Below are 12,393 nucleotides of genomic sequence, written 5' to 3' on the forward strand. Positions count from 1 at the left end.
CTGGGATATACCCACCCTTACTACAGCTGTCTCTATAGAAGCGCGATTCTACCTCTATATGGAACTAAATCACTAGCAGCTGCGACCAGCCCACCTGTCAGCGCGGATTAGAGGTGTTTACCTGTACATGAATCCGGTGGCGCCATACGGCAGACGGTGCAAACGCACTGCTGAATGCACCGCTGCCGCGCTGTGGGCAAGCGTGCTGTATGGGCTGTGCCTAGTGCGTATCCTATAGATTGCAAGTGCCGGTTCTTTCGATTAGCATAAGTGCCATTGTTGCTTATAACGCCGTTCGCAATGCGAGAAATCTGCGTTAAGAAAAAAAAAATATCCACTGAGTTTACCGCGATCAGTTACCAAAAAGTGAATGTATGGTAATGCGCTGCGTGAGAAAGGCCACGTTGGTCAATTATTTCTAGAAGATTTCAGCATATGTCAGGTAGCGTGCCGTGACTTTACTTATGGTGGTAGAATCCGGGTAGACTGTGCGGCATGCAAAGTTTTTATCGCTTTTTTATGTACGTGACCGGGGCAGTTGCCACTGATCACGTTTAACCCTTCATGGACGAGTGTTGCCTGCAAGAAACGTACGTTTTTTTTTTTGCTTTTCCTTTTTTTTCCCTTTATTTATTTAGTTTTGGCATTCAGTACGAAGTTGCTGGCAATATGTCTTCGGCCTACACTGAATGACAGGCAGCAAACATCATTTGTTCGTCTAGCGCAGGAACGCAGGACGAAGTAGAAGTCCGGCACGCTTCTCGCGATTTTTTGTTTTTGTTTTTTTAAAGCACGGTCACAAGATAGATCGATGCCAGATGTCCGGCTGCAGTAGTGTCACTCACGTGATGTAAAACAAATGGAATGTACACCTATGGTTCACATGTGACGAGAGCTGTCTGTACAAATTCCAGACGAAGTTATATAGAGCTTGGGGAAGCCCATGCACTTCCAGTTTACTGCCTGGGGCTTTCCCCTATTGCTGACAGTTCCCGCAAAACATTTTTTTCTCTTTGATTACGCTTTTTCTAGATGCGTTTTGCACATTTAGATGGAAGGTAGACAATTTTTTCGGGTATTTATATGTGCCGCCATTGAAGGGTTAATTTACATACACTTTCAAGACAAAGGGAGCGCTTGCTGGCAATTGCCATTTGTTGGGCGTGTTGGTAAACTGAAGGCATATTAGCGCCAGCAAACAAGGACGGAAGGGAGACGACACCACAGTGCGCTAACTTCAACAACTTGATTTTCAGGAAATACACCTATGTCATGCACAGTGGCGCCACCTCATCCAAACCTTAACCATCCAAAACAACCTGGCAACCCCTTTTGCCATGGTAACCGCTCGCCCGATACTTTACTCCACTCTCGGGTGTTCTCGTTTACTCCCCGATGGAGTATGTTTAATTTTCTAATGGAGTGCAGTGCGGCTGCTGTGACCAAGCTGAGCTAACGTACTCCAACGTGGCGTGCAAAATCTGTATAGAAAAATAGGGTTGAGCGTGGGACAAAAAGTTGCCGCCGCAGATGTGGAGTTTTCGGCAAACCCTTCGTTTTTAGAGTGTATGGCACAATGCGGAATAGGTCGTTGACTGTTTTCAAATCCTTAGATAAGGGGTGTACCTCGCCGAATGTTATTGTGAAGTCACGAAGTGTCTGTGTAAGCTCTAACTGGCACGAGACACATTAAGGTGGAATGTATCTCTACCCAGGCGCGCTAGCATATGTCATGAATGGTCGATGCTGGGTGGCTGGAGACCCCAGGCGAGGATTTTCCAGCCTCGCATGATGTGTCATTTCAGAGTTTTGCTCGAAAATACCGTTGCACAATGACTGTATATACAGGGTGATAATTTTTAAGTTTTGTGAAATTTTTAAATCTAGCCTGTTGCAGATGACATAATTCTAGTCCTTGAGCTGGATGATTCAGAGAAGACGACATTACTTGTACGAGAAATGGAAACACATTTTCAAGTTATTTTTAGAAATGCAATGATTATCTTTTGAATTAATTACTTTGCGGCACATATTGCAATTTACGAATTGTAGCCGGTGAGTTTGCAAGATGTATCCACTTGGAATGAACTTCCAGGATGACGCCAGTTTGGAATATGCGCCATCAAACTTGCCGTAAAATTGCACTGTTATTCCACTTACTTTTTTAACGAAACGCTCTTTTATGCATTGAAGCCCAAAGGTAACTGGAACACCCATGCATTTCGTCCCAAATTTTGGGAAATGATATCTCGAAGCCGGTGTCAACCGGGAAATTTATTTCAAGTGGATACGTCTTGCCAGCTCACCGGCTATACAATTGGTAAATTGCAATATGTGACGTAAGGTAATTAATGAAGAAAATAATTAGTGAATAGTGTTAATTTGTTGAATATGTGTTTCGATTTCTCGTCACGGTAATGTCCACCTCTTCGTATAATCAAGCTCAAATAAGGACAAGAATCGGGCTATCTCACAAAGGCGATTTTTAAAAATCCCATACAAATTGAAAATGGTTACCCTGTAGAATGCCTAGAACGCAGCTCGAGGACGGCGTATTCGCTACTTCTTTGGTGGTTGCCATGAATTTGCGGATGACCATTTGCGACTTTTGCAAACCGTCCGCTAACCACCAAGCCAGCAGACATTTCGAGTGAAACTTGTCGAGTTATTCGGTAAAATATAAAGAACGGCGACATTATGTCGCGCGCACAAAATGTACGCATGCAAAGTCGTCGTGATGATAATTTGCGGTGTATAGGTCACGGACCATATTCTCAATACTTCTCTCACGAAAGGGAGTTTCCTCGTTGACCCGTGTTCGGACGTTCGCCACTCAGTGATAGCAATCGGCATCATAACATCGCTACTGTCGCGGCGATAACCAATCGCGAAGCGAACCTGTAGTTAGTATAGTTACGATGGTAGGGTTCTCGTCGCGTGTCGTTCAAATTAAGCGTTTAACTATTCTAACGACCATCGGTACATGCCTGGTGTTTTTAACGCTTCTCTAACACGGCATCGCAGTCTGCGCTGCCTTTCTTCTGGCACGTGACAGCTGAGCGATGGTATACGGCTACGGCTTTTCTTCTTCTTCTTCTTCTTCTTCTTCTTCTTCTTCTTCTTCTTCTTCTTCTTCTCCTCCTCCTCCTCCTCCTCCTCCTCCTCCTCCTCCTCCTTCTTCTTGTTCTTCTTCTTCTTTTTCTTCTTTTTCTTCTTCTTCTTCCTCTGCTTATCAGTGCCGCCTTCCGGGCGCCTTGCGTACCACAGGTGATCACCGACGCGGACCGCTGCTCCCTGTTCCTGGTGCACGGCGATCGAGACTCGCCGTCAGGCCGCTGCCTCGTGAGCCAGCTGTTCGACGTGTCATGCCGCTCGACGCTGGACCAGGTGCGCTACGAGGAGGTGCGCGTGCCGTGGGGATCCGGCATCGTCGGCTACGTGGCGCAGAGCAAGGAGGCCGTCAACATACCGGACTGCTACAACGTGCGTTCTCGTTCCCCTCTTTCATTTGACACCCTCATAAATTGCTCAAATAAAAAAAAGGGGGGGGTTGGGGGGGGGGGCTGAGAAACGGATAGGGAGGAAGCTATCAAGTGAAATTTGTGTCTCGTGTGTCTGAAGACGGCGTATCTGACATGGCCCCAACGTTGTTTCACTGAAAATTACGGCACGCGTCCCGAAGCCTCGATTAATGGCATTACCGTCCTTCCACGATAGAGGAACATACTAGCATTCTTCTTATCTGTTGTAAAAAGAAAAGAAAGAAAAATCACCGCCCCTTTCAGTCCGCGAAGATGGTCGAACAGCGAAGCTGTGTTAGTTACACCGAGCGTTACACCGTGCAAGTCAAACTTCGCAAGCAGTCTACATTGTAAATATTTTGTTTCAGCATTCGTTCACTTCATTTTCGCTTTTGCGTGCTTCGCGTGGTGAGCATGCTTTAGGAGTGCCCCCCTCCCCCCTTTATTTTTCGGCATCTCTGGCGTGCAGCTCGGGCCCGTTCACGAGCCAACTCTTGCTGGCGCTCGCGGTAGGCAGCTTCCTCAGGAGTACGCACTACTCGTGGTCTTCCCATAGTTGTAGCTGGGATGGAATGTGCGGAATCACTAATCCAAAGCTCCGTATATTGGGCGCAAGGCCCACCTCTGGAGATGCGGGCGCTGCAATCGTTTTGACGATTTGTTGGATTGGTTTGACGATTGACGTGGCTGCCGGCACTTAATTCTTGCGTTAGCAGTCATGCCGGCAGTCATGCGCTCCTAGTATCGCGTTTCATTCGCTGGGCGCTGTTCGTTGGCCGAAAACCGCCAGCATACCATTTGTTTCTTTCGCGGCAGGGCGGAATCAATCGTCTATAAATTCGATGCCGATCTGGCTCGATCGTCGAAAATGCACCGTGTGACAAGCGTACGAAATTCGCGTATAAGATAGCATCATATGATAGCATTCTCACAGGGAGAAAGGGTTCACCCCTACCCCTTTCCCTCTGTTGAGCTTTTCCTCTCGCGCTAGGTCGCGTGGCCCCTCTTAAGCGAAGTCGGAAAATGACGGCACAAGGTCCGCATAAACAGCTTCGCTGTAAAAGAAGCAAAGCATCCCTTCGTCTGGTCGGACAGGTGACAGGTATCGTTTTGTTTAGTGACACAGAGCTTGGGTAGGAGGCATCGTTTTCACGTGCCGACTACATTTATTGTATATGCCATATACACCAACTCTGTAGTACCGACAAGCTAAGCGCGGATCGATATTTCACGTCAACGCTGCTCCCGCAAGATGCTCAATAATCGGTTTCACAAAAAAGCTTAGCCGGTAATTTTTCCTAAGTGTCCTAAGTGTTTTAATGAGCATCGCATGTTACATTTGCGCTGCAGATTATGTGCTACGTATGTGAGTGAGTGATTTTAATGGAAAATAGGAAGAAAAAAGTACGGCGCCGTTATCATGCATGCGCTTTTACGCGCAAGCGTATTTGGCTCGTCGCCAGTTAAATCGGCGATACGATGTTGGAAGCCGCGAAGGAAGCGAGCGCCGGAGGAGGAAGCGCCTGTAGGTGGAGAAGAGAATCGCGCGCCGGAAGAAGTACGTGAGGACGGATGGATGGATGTTATGAGCGTCCCCTTTGGAACGGGGTGGTGGGTTGCGCCACTAAGCTCTTGCTAGTATACTGCCTAATGTTCTACCTATGTTAAAAAAGAAAGAGAGAAAAAAAAAAGAAAAACCCCACGATGAATTCCCATAAACAAATTTTCTGACTCCCTATTGTGAACTTTCTTTTTGTACGTCTCCGTTTTTTGTCGTTTCCATACTTTTCTTCCACCAATCTTCTAATCGCCTCTTACTAATCTCTATTGCGGACATGTTTACTTTTTCCCTGCTCTCACTGAACCCAAGGGCTTCAAGGAGGCCATTGGTACCTAAATGGACCGCTGGGCGGATATCTTCACATTCTAACATGCCCCATCGTTTCCCTAGCTTTACCGCAACAAGCACATGCTTCTTCTCCCTTCTTATATCTCGCTTTATAGGTGCGTTTTCTAAGGCATCCTGATCTCGCTTCGAAAAGTGATGAGCTTCCCCTTGAGTTATCATAAATTGTTTCTTTCCCGATTTCGTTTTTTCCTCTTAAGTAGTTCCTCATGGCAGGTTTCTTTTCCATTGCCGCCACCCATCGAATTATTTCAGCCTCTCTGACTTTCCGCTTGACGTTCTTTGTTGCTGTGTTGCTCACCCTACAGGCCGCATTCTTGCTGGTAAGCTTCCTAGTTCTTTTCCTCCACTGTGAATCAATGTTAGGATAGGATAGGAATAAACCTTATTTTTCCAGCGGTTATTGCTGTTGGTGCCCGGGGCTAGGCTGTCAGGGCTCCATCGCCTGAGGAAAATCTTCCGATATCCTCGGCATTGCCCTGGCCCGCTGGACGGCCCACTCCTGGTCTTCGGATGCCTCGCTGATGAGGGCGGCTTGCCATCTCTCAGCGAGGCGCCCCGCTTCAGAGGGTCCTGCTGTTGCCCTCCCCCCTCCTCTTGGTCCTTCTTCCTCATGGCGTTGGCATTCCCAAAGCACATGGGCCATATCGGCCCGTTCGTGCTCGCACCACGGGCAGCCGGGCGACGGGTGTAGCGCGGGCCACAGGCGGTGCAGGTGGTAGGGGTTGCTGAAAGTGCCCGTCTGCAACCGTCTCAGGTCGACCGCCTGGGACCTGTCCAGCCGCCCGTGGGGTTGTGGATAATTCTTTCGTTCCTTCCTTTAGTGACCAAGCACCTCTCGGTATACGTGGGCGGAAACTCCTCGACATAGCGGTCGGCTTCCCCGTGGTCCCCAGGTCCACGGTTCCACCGTGCCCAGGTCCGTCCACCGCGATTTGGGTTGTGTTGGTAATGACAGCGGCGGCGCCGGACGGGGTGGCCGTCGCCGTCACTCCGCTGGGGTCCCGCACAACAACGGCAGCGGCTGCCCTCTGAGTGGCCGCGTCGCGGCGGGTAAGCGGCCTCGGGACGAGGTGGGCGCGCTCTTTGTGGTTGGGCGGGGTGTTGGTGTGTCTTCGGCCGTTAGCATTGTTGTTGTCGTTGTTGTCGCTGCTGTTGTTGCTGTAGTGCCAAGCTCCGCGACGTGCGCGGGGAACCACTTGAGGGACTTGTTGGTAATCGTGCCGGACCCGAAGTACCCGGCCCTGCCGTTGAGCATGCGTGCCACATCCGCGGACACACAACCTTTGGTGTACTTCCGAGTCGCTGATTTGGAGTCGCTAATGATCAGGCTATCCTTCGCACCTCCGTGGAGTACCGCGAGGGCTATGGCCATCTCCTCCGCTGCTTCGGCCGACGGCAGCCTCGCTCATGCCGTGACTCGGATCCTTTCCTTCGTATGCTGCCATGGAGAAGGCGGGCGCCGCCGCCGTCGGCCGGCCCTGTCGATCTTGCCGCTGTTGCTGCTGCCGTTTTTGTCGAAGTAGTAGTAGTAGTAATGGTGGTGTTGGTAACTCCGGCTCGTCTCGCACATTCCGTTGTAGCGGCAGGGATGGTCGTCGTCCCTCCTTGCCAACACGGTCACCGTCTGGCCGCGGGTGCCTGGCTGCATCGACGAAGAGGACGCCTTCTCGTCTTCCGTGCTCCTCGATGATTCCTACCGCCCTGCGTTTACGTCTTTGCACGTCATGCACCGGGTTCATGTTCTTCGGCATGTTTTCCGTCTGTATGGGGTCCCTGACTTCCGGTAGCAGGGATTCCTTCAGTCCTCGCGCCTCGTGATATCGAATTCCGAGCAGGTCTAAGATTCGTCTTCCCGTCCTGGTGCTCGACAGCCTCTCCAGCTGCGCGATTCTCTGCGCCTCGGCGATATTCTCGAGCGTGTTGTGTACGCCCAGCTCGGGAAGCCTATGAGTTGGCGTGTACTGGGGTACTCCCATGGTGATCTTGAACGCCCTGGGGATCGCCACGTTGTTAGATATGGCGCCGTTTCCTGAGGCTACTTCGAGTTCCCCAAACCACTTCGAAACGCAGCACAGCTAATTGAGGAATGCAGAAGCAGGAAAGCACATTCCAGAGGAGCACCAGACAAGGGCAAACAAGTTTGCGGCCCCCAGGTCGTGCGCCGCCGGGATTAGCAGGTGGGCACTCGTACAATGGAGCATGAGCGCCCCCCTCCTTCTCCTCCTTGAAGAAGCGCATTGCACCACTGCGAGGCAAGACCGTAGAGAGCCGCCGGGTGCGACAACGCGATACGGGCGCCAACCATTGGCTGAAAGTGGCGTCATCTGAGCGGACTCTCCGATTGGTCGAACATGACGTGACTTACAGTGCTCGAAGGGTTTATAAGAAGCCTTCCAGAGAGACCAGGACATGCCCTGATTCCCTGATTCACCTCTCTCGAACTTCTTGCCGCGGGCCGCAGCGTCCGAGTTGCTGCCGGCCCGTAATGACTGTACGACTGTTAATTGACGCTCACCTCCTTGTAAATAATGTAAAATAAATACTCCCAAGTTTGGTTTTCATCCCGAAGTCCGTCCTTGAACCCCTACAACGTTCAGCTTGTCGCTGTTATTCCTGTACAGTTGCCTCAACCCTCTTCCAGCCCATTTACTTTCTTCCATATTCCTCAGTTATTCTTTATAATCAGTTTTACTGTGAGCTTCCCTCACTTCAAAACTTGTCCAGCCCAAATCACCTTGCACAGCTTCATTTGTAGTCTTCCCGTGAGCGCCCGATGAGAGGCATCCCACTGACCTTTGGTTACCATCGAGTCCTGATTGTACCCCTGATTTCAATTGAACAACCGCATTTCCAAAAGTCCTGGAAGCATTACACCTTTACACATACCCCGGAGCACTTAGTACCTATTGTATCCCCATAGCGCTCTGTGCTTCATTATGGCTGCATTTCTCCTCCCCTTTAGTGTTAATGTTTCTTCCTGTGTTTCCATATATCTGTCGCCTTCGTTTATCCATATACCAAGGTATTTATATTATTTTACCCGAGGTTTTTCCTGGCCCTGTATTGTCACTCTCTGTTCACTGTTTTCATTGAATACCATAACACCTGATTTTCTATCGCTAAATTTCAAACCCGAATTCTCGTCTTCCTGTCCACAGACATTAGCCCGCCGTTGCAGCACGCGGCAAAGCAACGCCACCTAGATGAAAATCTAGGTGGCGTTGAGCGAAGCGGGGAAGAGGAAAAGACGCGAAGCGTCGCGGAGGGCGTGGGTAGGCAGAGGCGCGCTGGGTTGAGCAGGGTTGACGTCCTCTGGCAGTTGCTGTGGGCGCTGTCTGCGGAAAGAACGTGCCGCCGTGGCCGGGATTCGATCCCGGGACCTCGTGCTCAGCAGCCTAACACCATAGCCACTGAGCAACCACGGCGGGTTGACTAATTTTCGCAATGGCTAGCAAAGATGTGTTTTCTACTTTGAGGGTGTTATTCAGGCTTGTGAATATACCCTAGCCGAAGTTGCAACAAACATTAAAACTAACAAAAAACAGAAACAAACAAATATAATAGATGCTTGTATTTGGTGTACAAGATATTAGTCTATGACTTTATGTAGTTCTTTATTATTTTATTTCTTTATTTATATTATACAGTTCTTTATTATTAGTTTCCTATCAGTCCATTAGAAATTTCCTTTGTGTGCATGGGTATTAGTGCTTATACATTGAGGTGGTGCTTGCTTGTAGACTAATAGAAATATATATATTGGGCTAGACGTCGATTGGGACTGTTTCAGGTAAAGCGTTCTTACCTTGTAAGTTTGCATGTTTGTGTTTGAACTTACATTATGTAGGGGAATTGGAACTAAATGCTGATTGACTTTGATGGGGCTGGATATGTCTGGGTTACAGTTGGAAGTCACTGGATGAATAAGGCCTGTGACTCTACAAAATAGGTAATAATAGCAGCATAATTATAATTTCTTTCCTCTAATAAGATATGTCTTCGTAGTTTGCTATTATCGGTAGATAGTTGCAATTAGATATCTCGTTCAGTGAAAAAGCTGCCTTAGAACATCGCCTGCTTTTCTTAAACCACTGCCACTATTTGGTAGGCCAAATTTTGGGTGTCCAAATATATATATATATATATATATATATATATATATATATATATATATATATATATATATATATATATATATATATATATTATGCGAGATATTGTACTTAGTGAAATGATGGCTGATATGCCACTGAAATTAATTGTCATTGTCTCTTTGCTCATATGAGTATAAGCTTCACGAATCCAGTCTCAAACGTCTGTTAGACTTCTTATGACCAGTGTGTCCAAATTAGGGGTAACGGGTACAGTCTCAATCTATTATTGGATTGGGCTACTGGTTTTTCTATTAAAACTTAATTTTATTAGTTTAATAGGCTATTACTTTTTATATTGGAATATTTGCTAGGGGTCACGTTAAACAAGAATGAACGGCAAATGTTGTGTCAACTGATGCCCATTCGCGATTAGAAAAATGCTGGGTGTGTGGAGGTCTATTACTCTTTCACACCACAGTACATTGAAGTTGTGTTGTGCGTTCATGTACGTGCGTGCATGTGTCCGTGACAGGGGATAACCGGCGGAGGGGAGTAGATCGAGTCCCTAGAAAAAAAAAAAAAACGTGGCTCTACATTGAGGAGCGTTAGAGTGGAGGGGACTTTTGAAAGTGCTTTTTTTTTTTAGCGTGACGTGTTTGACGGGGCATGTGTCGTGAACTTACCCCATGTGTATCTGCCATGTTGCGTGACCCGCAGGACTCCCGGTTCAACAAGAGCATCGACCTGCGCACCGGATACCGGACGCGGTGCATGCTGTGCATGCCCATCTTCGACCGCGACGGCGAAGTCATCGGAGTCGCGCAAGTCATCAACAAGAAGGGCAGGAACGAGCACGACGTATTCAACAGCAACGACGAGAAGGCAAGCGCTTCGTACGACCTCCTGATCCTTCATTCTGACTCGGGTGTAGTTGGCATCGCAAATCACATGAGCGCTGCTAGCGCTCCAGAGCTGGCTGCGCGTCCACGATTCTTCCCATTTTCAGCACAAGTGGAGCTACTATACACACGTACGCCGGCTGGCCACAGAACATTATTACGCGCGAACGGCGTTGTTTACTAGGCCCCTCATTAGCTGACACCTGCTTTAGTTTCTGAAACACTGAAACTGTTTAGTGAGACATAATATAGGAGTGCAAATTCCCTATGGTGATATAGTGCCGCTTGCCCCCAGCTCTTCTAGATATTTATCGAACGGAATGTTTCTGGCGACGCAGAATTAACGCTCAAGCTCCGGGCGCAATCAGATGACTCGTCACACCGGCAGTCTATCCGGCTCCACAATGAAGCGCGGCGGCGTTGGCCCAGCAAATCTTCACACACGTCTCGATCGTAGGCAGCTGTGTACATACACACTAATTTCTCACTTCTGTCACGGTTCGTGAAGAAGCTAAAAAGTTACGCTCTTTATTTTTCAATAAAAAAAGAGAGAAACAGCTTGTGTAAATCACTCCTGTACTTAACCCAAATTAGTCCGAGGTTCACAAGAAGGACACATGAAGTGACGAACAGTGCATGGCCGAGCAAGTCCTGCGGACAGAGCCAAAGTTTGTTTCAGGGGACTTGTTTTCGTGACTTGTCTGTCCTCCCCTGGCTACGCTCTTGATGACATTGCAGAATGCATAAAACTAAGTAACCGTTCAGACGTACGAATAAGGAATTCCACAAAATAGAAAATCCGAGTGCGGAGCAGTGGGAGAGCGTGCTCTCCAGCGGCGACCCTAGCCTCCAACGGAAGCTGGTGGATCATGCCCGACGAGCAGCCACGCTCAGTGGTGCCCTGGAATAGGGGCGCCAACCATGCAGGCCGGAGATCGTCATCAACCAGATCAAGACATCCGGCCCGACCGCTGAATTACTCTTTCTAGAGTAATAAAGTTTACTTCCTCCTTCTCCTCCGAGCCCATCGCTAAACTATTATTCCGAGCGAACGGCGTTGGGATGAGATTTAGGAAGGCAAGCGGGTCGGGTCGCTGGCGGGTTCGTGATTAGAGTATGCAACGCTGCGCAACGAGGTGTCTATTTATAAGAAGAACGGAGGACAGGAGATGCGGGAAAAGGCGTAGGTCGCTCCCCTTAGTTGTAAGAATACACATATGTGTCAGAAGTTTTAGCGTGTCCGGTATTTTGGCAAACGCGGTAACTCTCCCTGAACGGCGACTTCCTGCAGCTGCCGGGAGGCGGCGACGTTTATGCTGCTGCCGTTGCGGCAGCAGCTTGCATCCCCATCCCCATAAACGAAAGCAAGTTCCCATTTTTGTAAAAAAAAAAAAACCGCAATTAACTGCGTTAAGTGGTACGCTGAATGATGTAGACGTCAGGCACGTACCCAGGATTTTTTTTCGGGGGGGGGGGGGGCACCACCTTCATCATCATCATCATCATTGTCGTCGTCGTCGTCATCATCATCATCATCATCAGCCTGTTTTAAGTCCACTGCAGAACGAAGGCCTCTCCCTGCGATCTCCAATTACCCCTGTCCTGCGCCAACCGATTCCGACTAGCGCCCGCGAATTTCCTAATTTCATCGCTCCACCTAGTCTTTTGTCATCCTCGATTGCGTTTTCCTTCTCTTGGTACCCATTCTGCAACCCTAATGGTCCAACGGTTATCTAACCAGCGCATTGCATGACCTGCCCAGCTCCATTTTTTCCTCTTGATGTCAATTAGAATGTCGTCTATACCCGTTTTCTGTCTGATCCAAACGACTGTCTTTCTGTATCTTAATGTTATGCCTAGCAATCTTCGTTCCATCGCTCTTTGCGTGGTCCTTGCTCTCAAACATCTTTGTCAGTCTCCGACTCTCTGCCCCATATGTCAGCATTGGCAAAATGCACTGATTGCACATC

General features: G+C 48.7%; 1 protein-coding gene across 8 annotated transcripts in view; it reads left to right on the forward strand.

The window, feature by feature from the left end:
- Positions 1 to 12,393, forward strand: part of Pde11 (Phosphodiesterase 11) — a 640,803-nt gene that overhangs the window by 578,889 nt on the left and 49,521 nt on the right. For all 8 annotated transcript variants that reach the window (XM_070539554.1, XM_065454748.1, XM_070539552.1 and 5 more), the window contains 2 exons: positions 3,268 to 3,483; positions 10,242 to 10,406. In XM_070539554.1, the coding sequence (XP_070395655.1) occupies positions 3,268 to 3,483; positions 10,242 to 10,406 (381 nt within the window). The remainder of the gene's footprint in view (positions 1 to 3,267; positions 3,484 to 10,241; positions 10,407 to 12,393) is intronic.

Source organism: Dermacentor albipictus, chromosome 1 (assembly GCF_038994185.2).
Source record: "Dermacentor albipictus isolate Rhodes 1998 colony chromosome 1, USDA_Dalb.pri_finalv2, whole genome shotgun sequence".
In the NCBI taxonomy this organism is placed as follows: domain Eukaryota; kingdom Metazoa; phylum Arthropoda; class Arachnida; order Ixodida; family Ixodidae; genus Dermacentor; species Dermacentor albipictus.